At 37.9% G+C, this 17,729-nt stretch overlaps 1 protein-coding gene across 1 annotated transcript in view; it reads right to left on the bottom strand.

The window, feature by feature from the left end:
- The window catches only part of MYBPC3 (myosin binding protein C3), a gene marked incomplete at both ends in the record, with an annotated part of 90,348 nt that overhangs the window by 15,488 nt on the left and 57,131 nt on the right, over positions 1 to 17,729 (bottom strand). The window contains 9 exon segments of the mRNA XM_081327249.1: positions 2,342 to 2,530; positions 5,173 to 5,277; positions 6,682 to 6,841; positions 9,170 to 9,253; positions 10,230 to 10,279; positions 15,196 to 15,201; positions 15,204 to 15,332; positions 15,480 to 15,509; positions 17,115 to 17,221. Coding sequence (XP_081183375.1) covers positions 2,342 to 2,530; positions 5,173 to 5,277; positions 6,682 to 6,841; positions 9,170 to 9,253; positions 10,230 to 10,279; positions 15,196 to 15,201; positions 15,204 to 15,332; positions 15,480 to 15,509; positions 17,115 to 17,221 — 860 coding nt within the window.

The raw sequence follows: 17,729 nt of genomic DNA, 5'->3' as shown, positions 1-17,729 counted from the left end.
TAATTTAAAACTATAAAAGCAGCACAATATTTTTTTTTACAAATAGCATGACACACAAACTATTTGTCAAAAATGAAGTAGCTTCTTAAAGCAGTAATCCTCAACCTATGGTGCGTGGACCTCTGGGGGTGTGTGTGATGTCATCACAGGGGGTTCACAAAAGATTGAATAAATGTTATGATTTAAATCTTAGTGGCCCATGGCCATGCTCCGTGGCCACAAAAAATATTTAAAGGGGGACCATGGTGAAAAAAATGTTGAGAACCACTGTCTTAAAACAATCCCCGTGAAGAATCTTAGACTTTGAAAGAGCTTTCATAAAATTGACTTTTGATGGTGAAGACTTCATGCTTTTAGAAAAACAGCACCTCTACTGAAGATACTAAAGATCTGAAGAATTTAACTGTGGGAGAAGCCAGTAATATGAACATCACATGGAGATTTGGTGGGTTAACAAAAATCCCTTACTTAGGTCTGGAAGATGATAGCCATTATTGTATCTTTAGAACAGAATTTCCTAAGCTGAAAACAAGCGAAGATGGAGGCTGCTGAATTTTATAGCACTGGCAGCATTTAAGCACTCTTGTGGAGCATAGATTGTTCTTGTTGGAGCTCACAATCCCATTAATATGGCTAAGTAGATGGTGTGACAATTGCTAATTTGACTCAAAGAGAAGGTAAAAATTATTAACTAGCATGTCAACATAATGTGCATAATGAATGCTCTTAATCCCAGAATTAACAGCTATAAGCAGGACAAGAAGGGATATCATACTGCTCTAATTGGCAGTCAATATTGGGGAGACAGATGTAGAAAAGAATAATTTTCTGGTTCAGTAGTTATAAAACAGAGGTATTTTGTAGCAGAGTTCTCCCACGAATATTACTCGATTGTCAATATTGTAATTATCATCATCATCATCATCATCACTGTACCTAAAAGATTTATTTATATTATGCTCATTCTCAAAGGCTCTAAGAAGCTTATAATCTGAAACATATTTTGGACAGATGAGCTGCATTTCAATCTTTGAGATTCCTCTTTACCAAATATTTTTCCATCTAAGTCTACCAAGGCTTCACACTTCACTGTGTGGCATAATACTTGTTCCACAGCTGATTCAACCTCATTTCATTTAGACTACATGCAATAAGGGAACAACACTTTTAAAAGAAGGTAGGTGGGTTATTTTTTTGTGCCATATGTGTGCTTATCATAAATCAGGCAGCTTAAATGTTGTGGTATTTAATCACATTGTGAAAAACTGTTTAAAATATTTCAACTATACAGAATGTTCCATACAACAGATAACAAGCCCTTTCTCTTTTCAAAAAGGTTAAAAATGACACAACAGATGGGGAACCTAATGTTAGCACCCAACCTAACATTGTTGTGAGAAACACATTTTCTCACTCGCCTTTTTTGGAATGACATTCAATTAAAGCCAGTTGTTGAAAGTAATCTTTAAAAAGCTTGTGCGTCACTCACACACCGGTACTTGGATGTGAGCATGTTACCATAAAATGCACATTACAAACCCAGTGCCTCATCTCCAGAGTTGCAGGTTGCCTCTTATTTGTAATCAGGTAAAATCCTGGACCTTTTAGCTCAGTTGTTGCCTGTGGGAGCTCTTCAACCGTTTCCTGGACTGGATCTTCTTCTTCTGCTTCACCAGTACATTTGTTGAATGGTGACTGAAAATCAGAGCTAATCACTTTCTCTTCAAATATAATTTTCTCTGCTTGTCCATTCTTAGGGTCTTGAATTTCCACACTGTTACTTTCTGAAGCCTCATCTCCTTCTTCATGGACTTCTATGAGTTGAGCCACCTCTTCGGTCATTGCTATGACTGCCGTGCCTTAATTTCTCAAATGCTGCTTTCTCACAATGAGTCACAGAGCCTTTAACTCAAGGACTGCTACAAAATGGTGGGGGTCATAATGATTATATATAGAAAATCCATGGATATTTTCTTAATCAGATAGCCTTACAGCTTCACAGGGGAGGTGGGCTGGGTGGCATTAGTAGTTTAGTATGGCATTTGCATCCATAATGGAATGGGGGAAGCTGAGAGGCAATGGGAGGTCATGGTCAATTAGCTTCCCTCTCTTGTTCAGCCTAGCTTGCCTCTCACACTTCTAATTTTAACAGTTAGAAATTCATCAGCAATTTTATGAAACTGGAAGCTCCATGCTCTCGTTTTCAAGGACAGGTAAATGGGAAAAAAACACCAAACTTTAAATAGTTATACAACTATTTTCTCTCTTCAGAATTGTTCATATCTTTCTTGCGTTCTCAAGGAGGGATTACAAATAATGCAACATGCAGGTTGACACTCACCAATTGGCATGAAAGGCTGTGAGGCAGGACTAGGCCGAGACATGCCAACTGAGTTCACGGCATAAATTCTCATCTCATAAACAACTCCTTCAATCATTCTCTTTGCTTCATAAGTCAGATCCTTCCAAAGGTCAAAGTTCAGCCTCATCCACCTGTAGCTTTTCTTTTTCTTCCTCTCTAAGATGTAACCTGGAAATCAAAAAGAAACTATAAAAGTATTGAGGAACTGCCTTGGGCCATAGAGCAGCCAACTACCACAACACAACCATTTTGCTTTTGCTGTACAGAAAATTTCAAATCAGATTTTTTTATTGCATCCATATTTCATGCATATTTGTCATTTAGTCTTCATGTACATAGATTAGGGAAGGCAACATTAAATATTTGGATTCTCAATGCTCTATTATTTAGCAAATTATTAAACTGAGATAAAAGCAAAAATAGTGTGAATGTAAGGAAAGCCTGACCTTGAGTATTAGCCAGTTACACTTTGCCATTACAATGCCTTGTAGTTCATAAGTATCTCCTAAGATCAAGACTGTTTGTACTGTATATTAAAAGGAAGGGATTGATAATACCATATAATGAGACTTTTTGGAACTACCGTTAGATCACAAAATAATGCCTTTTTGAGATATTTAATTAAGAGCAAGCTTATGCATTAATCAGAAAGAGATTACTGTAAACATTGTTAGAAATAGTTACTTATTTTATAAAATATTTACATTTTATTGTTTATTGCCTTAGTTCCTAGAAAATAAGTTTTGCCTTTCTTACTTTATGCCTTAATTCAAGTTTATTTTACTAAACAGTGTCTGTCTTGCAGCTGCATGTTTTAAAAACTGTTCTAAATTACCAGCCAATTACATATTTATTTATTTTACTAATATACAGTCAGACACCACATTGTTACTCTGAAATCACTCTCTCTTTTTCCTGAGGTTTCCACACAATTGTGGTTAAACTGATTTGAAGTCGACTCTCTTCCGTGGACGGAACTCTAATCCTTTGTGTTTCTGTAGTCTACTCACAAGTCACATTGGGGTTTATTTATTATTAATCTGTTCTCCTGCCTAATGTGTCATTATATCATTCTGTGTAGAAGAAACACCATGACCAAGTTGAAATTAACACCTCTCCTCTCATTTCTGAGAAATGTAAAAGCCTGCAGAAAACATCTGTTATGGCTGACAGAGAGGCAGATAGCACCTATTCCTTAGGAGGGATATGGACCTAAGTAGCAAATCCTATATTAGCCCTGGTTTTATATTTATCACTATAATGGCTGACATGGAAGAGTTACGTATAAGGCATCCCACTTGATTATAATGATCTAACCAGAAGCTGGATCTCTGAGTAGTCAATCTGCTTATATAAAAAAAAATTAAAAATAGGCAATCTACATTGTGTAATTTAACAAATTGTGGCCTCATTTATTCAGCCCAGTAACATTACCCAAACTATTAAAAGCTCCTTCACCTGCACACCAACTGAAATAAAACAGCCCAACAGATTATTCCTCTAGTTAAGACATCTAAACTTTAAAAGTAGGGTGAACTTTCCGTGCGGATTGAAATCCCCCCCCAGTTTCTATTTTTAACACCCAGTTACAACAAGAAGATGCAGAACTTGCAGTTGTAAATGTGATAAGACTTCCCAAGGTCTACATATAGGATTGAAGTTTATGCAAGGCAAACCTATGCACTATTGCTCTGGAGGAGATCTGACACTGTTCAATAGAGCTTATGCTCTTCTCATCCTCTTCAGAACTGAAGTGTTTTCTCTGTGAGTGATAGCAAGAATTGTTTTTACACTGAAATGAAAAGCTTGATTACATGCAAATGTATAGTGTATGAAAGAAATACTATTCAGTCCATTACTTTTTAAAGTAAACATGTGTATGTGAAATACAATGCCTGTGCTTCATTTAGAATTTCAAGTGTTGGGTCTATGTGGAGCCCCCAAATTGGAACTCATTAATCAATATTCCTGTTCAGAGATATCTGGTTCCATTCAATGGGTGGGTGGGTGGAGCTAGCAGAATCAGGGACAGGAACATGGCTCCATTGCAGCCAATACAAGTAACATATTAACAGGAGACTTAGCCCTGTATGCATAATTAAAACCATTTGAACTCCATAATGCCAATGCTATTTTTGTCTACAGTCTCACCAAAAGATAGACAGTCTGATCATAATGTGTTTAACCATGCCAGTATTGTAAGATTGCAACCTTAAACTATCTGTTCTGATGACCATTCCTTCCTGTCTTGACACTTGCTACTCTGTTTGAAAAGTGACTTTTGCACTGAAAAATGCTTTGCACACTACGTCAATTGCAGAAGAAATAAGGGTGATTTCTACTTATGCTTTCCGTATAGTACCCGAAGTTGATTGAATCCACTGGTTCATGAAAGTTAAATATTTTATTATGAGCTTCTATTCTAGACACTTTATACAGAAAAGGTCTTCCTGTTTCCTTTTGTATGCCTTAAGTATCATGTTGTGGGTATGTTGTCCTTGAAACGACAAGTAAGAGAAATCAAAACACTATCCGATTCTCTTCCAAACAGGTGCTTTGGAGCACATGAGACACGTATGTTGCACTTCTCTACAATGCTTAATAGTAGCCAGGTGTTTTTCTAGGATCCCAAAGCTGCAATTTTCAGAAAAATGGACTGCTTTAAGCAGTTGCAGACAGATGCTATATCTCCACACATTAAACACATCCAAGGCACTTCACAGCCCTGCCATTTTTTTTCTATAAGTAATTGACAGGAAATGTCTGTTGCAATTAAAAACTCTTCTGTTAAGATTATTGTCAATTCTTACCCAGTACTGGCTGTCCTCCATCATACTTAGGTGGCTGCCACTGTACTATGCAGTTGTCTTCACCAACATCAGTGATTTTAGGAGCTTCTGGTGGGTCGGGTATATCTGGAGAGGGCGTGAAAGATGAGATCAAAGTATTTTCTTTTGCTAGTGCTTATCAGAATCACCTTTTTTAGATTAAGGAACTTGCTGTTACACAGTATAGTGATGACAGCTGCCTATCTGAATTATTTTAAAAGGTTCTTAGAGAAATGCAGGAGTAGGAGGTATTCAACAGTATGATGGCTACATAGTATCTCAAGTTTCAGAAGGGGAGAATCCTACTGTTCTCATCAACATTGGGTTGCCCGTGTAGAAACAAAATAGTTGGAAAAAGCAGACTTTTTAGAAGGGATTCAGTTCAATTCATTCTCTCTCTCTCTCTCTCTCTCTCTCTCTCTCTCTCTCTCTCTCTCTCTCTCTCTCTCTCTCTCTCTCTCTCTCTCTCTCTCTCTCTCTCTCTCTCTCTCTCTCTCTCTCGATAATCAAAAAATCTTTCAGTGAAGCTACAATGACTTAAGCTTATGAATGAGCTTTGGGCCCAAGCACTCTTGCAAGTTTTTGCTATATTCTTGATTTATTGAACTTTCATTCTTGCTTATAAGTATTGGCATTTTGTCAAACAAAACTGAAAAAGGTTTCTTAATCAGCAACATTTTGAAGGAAGGGAAATGTTCCTGTTGTAACTACTATATTAGTCACAATATTTCTCCATCTGTAAAACAAATGGTATAATCAGATTAATACGGTACTTAAAAATGAAAAGAAAGCCAATCTGTTGAGACTTCACCCACATGCTATATTTTTAAATGACACAAGATAGAAAATATGACTTTACTCAACCCAGAAATAATGATAAAGGAGAACAATTAGTTGCCAAGCCAAGTGACCAAGAAACATATTTGAAAGGTGTGTTTAATATGTTATTGGATTGTAAGCAGTGGTGGGATTCAAATATATGAACAACCGGTTCTCTGTGAGGATGCCACTTCCAGAAGTCCATTCTAGACCTGGGCAACAAAAAATTAGCTACTGGTTCTGCCGAAGTGGTGCGAACCAGCTGAATCCCACCACTGATTGTGTTTCTGAGATTATTATCAGCTTACTCCAGATGACAAAAAGAGCGAGATAATTCAGGCAACAATTCCCTGAAAACCACTCACTGAAATTGGAGACTCAGCCATTACAAGTTTCTCCCTTATTTGGAGTTTTACTTACAGCAGTGTTTCTCAACCTAAGGCCCTTTAAGAGGTCTGGACTTCAACTCCCACATAGCTGGCTGGGGAATTCTGGGAAGTCCAGATCTCTTAAAGTGCCCACCATTGAGAAACACTGATTTACAGGGAAGGGAGGAGTTGAACTAGGTGATCCCAGCTGTTGAGTCTCTACTCCATTAGAAAATATGAAGACATCAGAGGAATGACTGACAAGGCTTGCTTCATGTACTAAACCCACCACTGTCTTGCTTACCGATAACTTTTACAGAGATATCAGCTGTATCTTCTCCAGCTGCATTTTTCACTGCAACTCTGTAGATTCCCTCATCTTCCTTCTCAGCTCCTTCAATAGTAAACACACAATGGTCTTCATATGTTTCCACATGGACTCGGCCTTCCAAATCAGGAAATGGCTGTGAGCAAATTTTTTAAAAAGTAAGTTAGTTTCAGTGGATGTATGGAGTGGGACCAAGTTTTTTATTAGCATTTAAGTAGCTTTGTACACATTACTAAGGTTGCATTTGCACCATGATAATCTGAATGTGTAAAAGAGAAAAATAAATAGGTAGATAAGCAAAAATATTTGTGTACATTTTAACAGGTGGTCTGGAGAAGAAACAGCTGATAAAAGCTATCAGGAAGCAATGGAGTGGGGGCTTCCAAGGGCATATTCACATGGCCAGATTGCCCTGTTGCAAGTATGATCCACCAATCATTTCTGGAGGGTAGGATTGGATGTCATCCTCTACGTAAACCTAGCCTATTTGCAAATGTGACCCCCATCTGTTTTTTTCTGCTCTGTGTTAAAAAAACAACACTACGTTTTCCAGTTCGTGTCAGTACAAGCACTACTGTCTAACTGCTGCTCCTAGATTTATATTTTCCTTTAGACAATTTAACAGATTACTTTATAGTGACAGAAATACACTCAAGGAACAACTTATTTTAATGGTTGAAGCCCTGCAGCTTACTAATATCTGCTTCAGTTATTATAAATGTTGCAAAGCAATGATATTTTCTTGATACATAGGAAGTTATTGGTCCAGAGCACAGCAGACAGAGGTCTTTTATTACTAATTTCCCCCTATGCTTCCTACTTTTTTGCTGAGCATGTTCTTTCTTAAGTAAGTTCCATCACTACACTGTTGAAACAACAGAACTTGGCTTTTTTTCTTTTTTAAAAAAAACGGCTTCCAAATAGTCTGCACAAATAATTATAACAAAATCCTTTGTATTTTACTTCAATTGACAGAAATAAATCCAGGAGAACCTATTGAATAATGCAGTGATGTGGGTTGTTCAGGGTAAGAAAAATAGTAATTTCTATGTGGTTTCAAATTAGTGACCTTCTGCAAGTCATGCTAACATTATAACCACTGTGCTATTGAAAGAATTCTGTAACAATAGCTGCAACAGATATTACTGAGCCAAACCTAGAAAAATGCAAGAAATAAGTTTTTATTTTAAAGCAGGGTTGTCTTCTTGAATATATAGGCATTTTAATGCATCCACTTTCTCTATATAGATATAACTGTATACATGTATTGTATACACAAAAACATTCTATATGTTTACTGTATCTATATACACTATAGGAAGAAAAGTGATTGGTAGCTGCTTTCTTTTCTGGGAAAATTAGGAGGGAACAGTACTAGAAGAATTGTACTGAACATCTGGCAAGTCACCAACAGTGCATCCCAATCTGGCAGAATTTTCTTAAACCAGCTTTCAATCTCTCTGATCTCAGCATGAATAGTGCTGCAAATATGTGCTAAACATTGCATTTTCTTTTCTACAAAATCTAAGTACTTTAAGAGCTCTTTTTCACTTAAAGTGTTCGTGTAAAAATGGTGTCATTTCATTTATAATTAAGCTGACTTTGTAATAATGCGGCTTGGGGTGTGTGTGAAAGCCCTAATAAGCAGGCATATACATAGAATGAAGGCTACTGCTAAGCACATTGATTTGTGCTTAGAGTGTAAGCCGCCCTGAGTCTTCGGAGAAGGGCGGGATATAAATGGGATTAAAAAAAAATAAAAAAAAAATAAAAAAAATAATTCAGTTTGATTTTAACTGACCAGACTTGTTTGAGCTATGCATGCCGATGAGAATTTCATTTAGTTTATCTTATAATCACTTAATTTTTCTGGAATCAGTCGTACAGTAAGGAGCTGAGGGTAGCAAGGAATAAAAGAATTGGGATTGCAGTGATAAGCCCTATTTTACTCCCTAAATAGCTAAAATCTGGATACACTGAACATTCTTTGCAACTGATCCAGATTGATCCTAAGAAAATAATTCCACTTTCTAGCCCATCATTTGAAAATAAGAAAGCCTAGAAAGGCTTGTTTTCTTTTCCCTCATGTATCTTTCTGCATGGCTTAAAAAGGATCAACGAAGTCATTCCAAAGCCAATGTGGGATTATTGTCAGACAATGTATGCTTGCATAGAAGTATACGCGTATTTGCACAAGACTGCCCTTTCAGATGGGTGGTATGGGTAGTTCATCCTTTGGAGTTAAAAGAAGTGCTGAAGGTTCAACAGTTTGAGAAATAGTACTTTAAGCACAACTGAGTCCAGAGAGACAATTCAAATTAAAAGCTCTAAGCTGCTATTATTGCAAACTGCCAATTTACATAACCATTCTGAATCTCCGAATTACTGCAGGGATCACTGGGTTGCAAACATTTGTCAAAGGGGAGATTTATCAGCCTGATAGTTTGAAAAATGAAAGACTTGCCTTCTCATTGTTAGTCAAATCATCACATGTGCCCTTAAGTTCCATAGAGTTTGAGCCACCTTTTATTAGTTCCAGTTCATTATTCTGAAAGAGAGAGAAAGCAGAAGAAAAAAAATAGGCTTCATGTTTAAAAACAAAGAAATTAGCCAGATTCGTTACTAAACGATTTTACCCAGCTGCCCGCAAAAATATTGTTTTAGAGGACAACCCCTCAGAGAAGATGGAGAACGTAGCAGCAGACTGTTTAAGACTGATTATGTGCAATTAAGCTGTTTTCAACTCCCAGTGACCATGTAGATAGATTTTCTTCATGACAATCCTTCCCTAACCTTAAGATGAAAGCATAATCCCAATAGTAAAAGAAAAAAAAACAACCTCTTCTACTGATCACACTGTTTTATATTCATAGGATTACAGCAGCAAGCAACTGAAACACCAATGGATAGACAATACGTTTATTTGTGGATGGGGAAATGGGGATGGTTTTGCTATGGATACCATCTGAGATGCTTTATTAACACTTCTGGTAGGATCAGTCTGGCATCTATTGGCCAGCTTTGGTATAGGCAGGTCCCCTTCATTCTGGTCCTAGAGCAGTGCCTGTCAGGTCCTATGGATAGTGGGAGACTCTATTTTTCCTTAGAGTGGATTGTCTTGCTTTAGTCACAAAGTCTATGAGAAGGTCTTGGGCTTAGAGAGTTGGCTTAGAGATTTCACTAGCAGCTGTAGAAACAAAGGTAAAATACCTCCAGTTATTGCTACCATATTATGTGAGTTTTTGAACACAGGTGAATGTGCTTCTGCAATAGTGCTAAACCTATGTCCCAAGGGAGCCAAATAACAAGCTCATAATACTTAATAATTGGACTTCTGAATGTACCTGTGCAATAAATATTTGTGCAAAACCAGCAGAAATTCAGGTAGGGGACAGATTTATTAAAAATTTGCTGCATCTCCATCACAATCTCCATCTCACATTAAGGAGCGTGATAGATAGATGTCTTTTCTTTAACTGATGAATAAAGTAGGGGGAAGCCATCAATCCTTGTCTTTGACATACCTGCATCTGATAAGGACAGAACTGTTTGCCCCCATCATGGCATTTGGAATCTGGCAGGATAGGGATCACCAGCACATTTAGCCAATTTTATGCTACTATAATTTTCTGCTACCTCTAAGACTGATGGCTATTTTTACCGTGAGGAACAGTGCTGTGGGAAAGAACTGTTCTGAATTGTTCCTTTACTGTATTTAAATAAACATGCCCTTGTGTAATGAAGGTCGAGATCAAGATGTAGGAGGGATAAAATGCTAAACATAAGAAATGATGAACTTAAAAAAAAGGTTTCAAAGCAGAAACTCTCAGAAAGAATTTAAGGAGAGAAAATGAACTAGCATTAAAAATACATACCAGAAGAGGTCAGCCTTGTTCTTTCCAAACATAAAAGGTAAGCAAAATATCTTAATAGTTAATTAAGTGTTAATAACACATACTTTTTTATTATTTATAGTCCAGTACATTTTCTTGAACTTCTGGCGTTTCTTGTAATAACTGAAAACTATGTTGTTTCATGCAACTATCGAGAATTTTGGAGCTGCTTGTACTGTAGATTACCAAGAATTAGAAGTAATTATATATTTTATGTATTTGTGGAAAAACCAAGAATTTTAGGTGTCAAAATACAGCTCCCAAATTAGGTTCATCTTATCTACGAATGAGTTTATCTGCATATATATAGAGTAGGTTTCTCCCTTGGCTTGTTAAAAGTACTCAAATATCCTATATATGGTCATGGATAAGCCCATCAGTGGATAAACAGACATTCAAATGTCTAACCAAAATTCAATGAGCCAGTACGTGAACAATGAGCCACCTGCAGGTAAACCAATTGTGAAAATTAAAACACAAAAATGTTGAGGGTTTGCTCATCTGTAGATGGTGCATTTTTCATGGTATTTTTTTAAAAAATGAGGGTTGGGCTGTTGGCAGATGGGCTTATGCACACACAAATATACAGGTGAAACTCGGAAAATTAGAATATCGTACAAAAGTTCATTTATTTCAGTAATGCAACTTAAAAGGGGAAACTAATATATGAGATAGACTCATTACATGCAAAGCAAGATAGTTCAAGCCGTGATTTGTCATAATTGTGATGATTATGGCATACAGCTCATGAAAACCTCAAATCCACAATCTCAGAAAATTAGAATATTACATGCAATCAATAAAACAAGGAGTGTACATACAACAATATCGGACCTCTGACAAGTATAAGCATGCATATGTTCTCAGTACTTGGTTTGGGCCCCTTTTGCAGCAATTACTGCCTCAATGCTGCGTGGCATGGAAGCTATCAGCCTGTGGCACTGCTGAGGTGTTATGGAAGACCAGGATGCTTCAATAGTGGCCTTCAGCTCTTCTGCATTGCTCGGTCTCATGTCTCTCATCTTTCTCTTGGCAATGCCCCATATATTCTCTATGGGGTTCAGGTCAGGCGAGTTTGCTGGCCAATCAAGCACAGTAATCCCACGGTCCTTGAACCAGGTTTTGGTGCTTTTGGCAGTATGGGCAGGTGCCAAGTCCTGCTGGAAAATGAAGTCAGCATCCCCATAAAGCTCGTCTGCAGAAGGAAGCATGAGGTGCTCCAAAATCTCCTGGTAGATGGCTGCGTTGACCCTGGACTTAATGAAGCACAGTGGACCAACACCAGCAGATGACATGGCTCCCCAAATCAACACAGACTGTGGAAACTTCACACTGGACTTCAAGCATCTTGCAGTTTGTGCCTCTCCATTCTTCCTCCAGACTCTGGGTCCTTGGTTTCCAAATGAGATGCAAAAGTTGCTCCCATCAGAAAAGAGGACTTTGGACCACTGAGCAACAGACCAGGTCTGTTTTTCTTGAGCCCAGGTAAGACGCTTCTGACGTTGTTTGTTGTTCAGGAGCGGCTGAAGCCCATGTCCAGGATCCGTCTGTGTGTGGTGGTTCTTGATGCACTGACTGCAGCCTCAGTCCACTCCTTGTGAAAGTCCCCAACACTTTTGAATGGTCTTTTCCTGACAATCCTCTCCAGGCTGCGGTCATCCCTGCTGCTTGTGCACCTTTTTCTTCCACACTTTTCACTTCCACATAACTTTCTATTAATGTGCTTTGATACAGCACTTGGGGAACATCCAACTTCTTTTGCAATTACCTTTTGAGGCTTTCCCTCCTTATGAAGGGTGTCAATGATGGTTTTCTGCACAACTGTCAGGTCAGCAGTCTTCCCCATGATTGTGATTCCTACTGAACCAGACTGAGAGACCATTTAAAGGCTCAGGAACCCTTTGCAGGTGTTATGGCTTAATTAGCTGATTAGAGTGGGACACTTTGAGCCTAGAATATTGCACCTTTTCACAATATTCTAATTTTCTGAGATTGTGGATTTGGGGTTTTCATGAGCTGTACACCATAATCATCACAATTATGACAAATCATGGCTTGAACTATTTTGCTTTGCATGTAATGACTCTATCTCATATATTAGTTTCCCCTTTTAAGTTGCATTACTGAAATAAATAAACTTTTGCACGATATTCTAATTTTTCGAGTTTCACCTGTATATAGTTTTTTAAATTTCTTATGTGCAATCTAGTTATGAAACATACTCCATTGTAAGTCTCATTTATTTCAGATCATCTAGTAGATATGATTAAAGTACACACTTTCTAAGCATCTTCACAAACTGGAGAGCCAATGAGAGCAAGTATTTTTAAAAAATCTGTTTGCCTTAATTAAGCTTCTCTGTAAGGTATAGAATAGAATAGAGCTGGAAGGGACCTTAAAGGTCTTCTAGTCCAGCCCCCTGTTGGACAAGTGACTATTTAGTCTCTTCTTAAAAATCACTACTGATGGAGCGCCCACAATTTCTGAAGGCAAGCTGTTCCACTGGTTAATTGTCCTCACTGTTAGGAAGTTTCTCCTTAATTCCAGATTGCTTCTCTCTTTGGTCAGTTTCCAATCATTGTTTCTTGTCCTGCCCCCTGGTGCTTTGGAGAATAGTTTGACGCCTTCTTCTTTGTGGCAGCCCCTCAAATACTGGAATATGTCTATCACGTCACCTCTATTTCTTCTTTTCTTTAGACTAGCCATACCCAAGTCCTGCAGCCGTTCTTCATATGATTTAGTCTCCAGGTCTTTGGTCATTTTAATTGCTCTTCTCTGAACTTTTTCCAAGGTCTCACCATCTTTTTTGTAGTATGGTGACCAAAATTGGTTGCAGTATTCCAGGTGTGGTCTTACTAGGGTTTTATAAAGCGGCACTAATACTTTGCGTGAACTTGATTCTATGCCTGTGTTTATACAACCCAGGATTGTATTAGCTTTTTTGGCTGCTGCTGCACACTGCTGGCTCATAGTCAAGTGATTGCCCACTAGGACTCCAAGGTCCCTCTATTGCTGTAGTAGCCTATACTGACTATTCCTGTATAGCCTATACTGTTTTCATGGAAGATTTTTGAGTGGGGGGGGAGCAATATGTTGCTGCTGTCATCTTGATTTTTTTAACCACATTCTTTGAAAACTACTGCCTGTTAACGATGCCAGTCTTGTACCATGGCCTTGTCCCAGACTTTTGCAAAGGTGTTCTTACATCACAATACAGGTACAAACATTGAAGGCTGACCATCAACTTTTTAGCTTCTGAATCACCAATTCCCTGGATCAAGGTTTAAAACAAAGATAGGTAACTTGATTTTTCTTGATATTCAAAGTGCAGCTCTCCAGTTCTTTTCCATTGTCTAGGATGGCTGTGGCTAACAGCAATTAAATACCCAGAAGACACATAAAAGGGTTGTTGTATCTTCACACAAAAGAAGGCAATCCTTTGATTTGCACACAATTAAGGCAAAGATAGAAAATGCCTTTCTAGGCTGGTTAATTTTATTCAAATACCTGAGAAGTCATTCTGTAATCTAAATAAATCATACCTATGAACAGGAAGGAGTGTTATAATCTGAACTGCTTGATACTGTGTCCCTGATGAAGTGATATTAATGAAACAGGACAGGGATTGGTTTTGTGATCAGTTAGAATGGCATGGGCAATTCAAAACTCCTCAATCTTTATAGCAGCTCTTTGGATGTTTTGAATGATAACATGACTTCAATAGAAGTGATTCAAAATGGATGGTAGGATTAATCCTTCCAGCTTGATGCTCAATTATTTCAGGCTACAAGAAAAAGTGAGTTAGAGTAAACTATCAGATAGCAATCAATAATAGCCTTTGTACCTGTTCAGATTGTCAAGTGAACTGCATTTGAAGTACATGAGGATTCATCCAGAACCAAAAGGTGAGGACAAGAAAATCCCCTGATTGCTTAAACTTATACGAGCAGAAACAACGGTAAATTACTGCAGGAAGAATTCATGCTATTCAAGATTTCATTCAAGATTTCTGTTTTATTATCTATTCCCCCACCCCCACCCCATTTTTAAATTGACTTTTATCTATACTCAGCCAGTATTCAAATTCTCCTCCACATTTCTCTCCCCCCACCCACAACAAATAGCTTGCTGATGAAGTACAAGAATGGTACCATTTTAGCTGTATAGACCTCTACAGACGAATATTAGAAACAGAAGGGAGGAATATGCTTAGAGCCAAAATTGAGTGGTTATTTTTATTGCCAAGATAATGTTTGTGCTTGGAGAACCGAAAAGAAAATATTCTTATAATATTTTACATCGAAACTATATTTTCAGGTTAAGAATTCCTTTGAGGGGCCCTTGGTGCTCTCTGAGCTTCGTTGTTTTCTTGCAGACGTTTCATTGCCCATCATCACTACCTCAGTACACTGCAAGGAAACAATCAAACTCAGAGAGCACCAAGGATCCCTCATTTTAATCCTGACCTACAAATATTCCCCTTTATTGTAAAGAATTCCTTTATTTTTTTTAATCAAGAAATTCATAGTAAGGCACACAGGCAGTAGTGATTTAAAGGACCAGCTACGAAGCCCTGGCATTTTTAGACTGTTATTACCTTGTTTATTTTCTGCCAGATCACTTCAGGAACGGGGTCCCCTGAGATGGGTACGTCAATCCTCAGCTTGTTTCCAGCTACCACAATAATGGTGTCTGGAGTTTGCCCCATGCAGTCCAGATGGATTTTGGGGGGTTCTGCAGCAAAAGCAGAGAAACCATTTTATGAAAAAGACTCATCTAAAACAGGAGAGATTTTTTTTAAATATGGTTCTCATTTCCTAGATTAGTATAAATAAATAAATAAACAAACAAATAAATAAATAAATAAATAAATGTCCTTACCTTGCCTAGGCACAAAGTCAATCTTAACCTCTGCAAGAAAAGAAAGGGAGAAAAAAAACACAATTAAATGTGTTTGGTAGCTATATATCAAGCATTTATTTTTTCTAAAAAAAAAATCTATAGCGAAAGAATGTGAGTTGCCAAGGAGACTGTATGAGGACAGAGAAGGGGTAAAGCAGAGTAATAAAATCAAGGCAATAATGATTGAATACTGTCATTAAGTTTGATCTATTAATGGCTCCAGTGACTTTATGCCATTGACTCCAAAGCCTTGGTGATCGGGAGAGATGGAGAATTGTCAACGTGCAGCCTAAAGGATCGCTCACCATTGCCAATCCACTGTTTTTTTTAAAATTGCTGCCCCTCTGCCATGTTCTAAAGTTTCATCCTGTCCCTTATTTTTCCTCTGAATATGGCATTGTGGCTGCAGAAGACCTGAAAATCACCACTGCCACATTGTTATGCCAGCATGAAATAACATTTGATGAAATGTTTTCGGTTTAACATTTTCTCAGGTTTAGCAAGCTTCAAAACAACTATGAACATCCGTAGGTGGACAAAAAATAAAAAATAAAAATCACAAAGCAGCGACACTGGATTTTTGAATTCATCTATTGAGTCACCGATAAACATTTGTAACGAAATAAGTTTTATCATTATTCTGAAACTATGTTCCACTACTTGATTTTTCTGGACCATCATGGTCATAGATTTGTTTCTTCAAAAACAGTATAAAATATAATTAGCATATTCTGCCTGCAGGGGTTGGTGAAAGGTTTCCTTTATCACTTTGATTTTCTGCTTGCTTTTCATATCTTCAGACTTTATTCTCTGATCTCACTTTCAGGTCTGTTTCTCATGTACTTGTGATATACATGCATAGATTTATAAAATACCTCATCTGTCTTATATGTCCCATTATCCAGTAATTGCATTTCTACCGTTGCTAACCTATTAACAACTTTCATCCTTTGGGCTTAGTAGAACTGTAGAAAGCTTCCCACCCAAGAAAGGAACACGGCAGTACTTTTCCTTGATTCACTCTTTCTTCTGTTGCCTTTCATCTTTGTACATCCTCTCCTGGAACAATCTTCCAGAAAAGCTTGGGAGGTGACATGGGGTGGGGAAGGAGGGACAACATGCTAAAAAAAAGGGAAAAGCCACCCTCTTTCCCTGCCTCATTTCTTCTAACAGAACTCTCCCACATCAAAACCAGTCCGCTGAAAAAGGCCAACTAGACTGAAAATAGTTTGTGGACTAATTTTCTAAGATTAACTAAGTTACACTAAAACCAGTGGTGGGATTCAAAAAGGTGAACAACCGGTTCTCTATGCAGATACTGCTTCCAGAAGTCCATTCTGGGCCTGGGCAACAAAAACTTAGCTTGGTTCTGCCAAAGTGGTGCAAACCGGCTGAATCCCACCGCTGACTAAAACAATAAATGTTCTACTACTCTTATTGCTTTTTTTTTTTGCAAATGGTGGTGCCGGAACTGTAATATAATAAAATAAACTACATTCAGCAACAGGATCTAACCATAGCTATGAAATCTGCATTTAAAAACAGACAGATAGTCAGATAAATCCTGCTACACATTCTTACCTGGCGTTAAAAAAGAGATTCCACGGAACTTACCCAAAAAACGCAGATGAGCTGAGAGATTGTATGCAAATCCCTGAGGTACAAAAGAATAATCAGCTTCATCTTCTGGGGTCACATCGTCAATGGTTAGTTTATGGATTCTGAAAAACAAATATTTGTGCTTGAGTCTAATCTTTGTCCAGTATAGATTGGACAGATTATATCCAGTCCTTTGTCTAGTACAGTGATGGCGAACCTTTTAGAGACCAAGTGCCCAAACTGCAATCCAAAACCCACTTATGTATCGTTGGGTGCTGGGTGGGCGTGGCCCATTGGGTGGGCGTGGCTGTGGTGGTAACAGCAGACTGGGTGGGACTAAAAAGTTCAATAATAATAAACCTTTATAATAAACCTTTATTGTCAAAGTACAACATGTGTACATTGAGATTAGCTGAGCCTCCCCCTGTGCTCTCTCCCCCCAACACACAGTGACAACAAACCCTCCATCCCACCACACTATGTGAACCAACTACACCACACACCGGCCTCCCAAGTCAACTCTGCATAAGATTATATCCTATTCAAAAGCCTAACAGCCCACGGATAAAAGCTGTTCTTCAGCCTCAATCAATTCCAACTTTGTGAGATCTTTTTTTCCCACGAGAAGTT

Source organism: Vipera berus (assembly GCF_964194415.1).
Source record: "Vipera berus genome assembly, chromosome: 1".
Classification (NCBI taxonomy): Eukaryota; Metazoa; Chordata; class Lepidosauria; order Squamata; family Viperidae; genus Vipera; species Vipera berus.
Note: the sequence above shows the minus strand (reverse complement) of the source record. Positions and strands in the feature narration are given on the sequence as shown.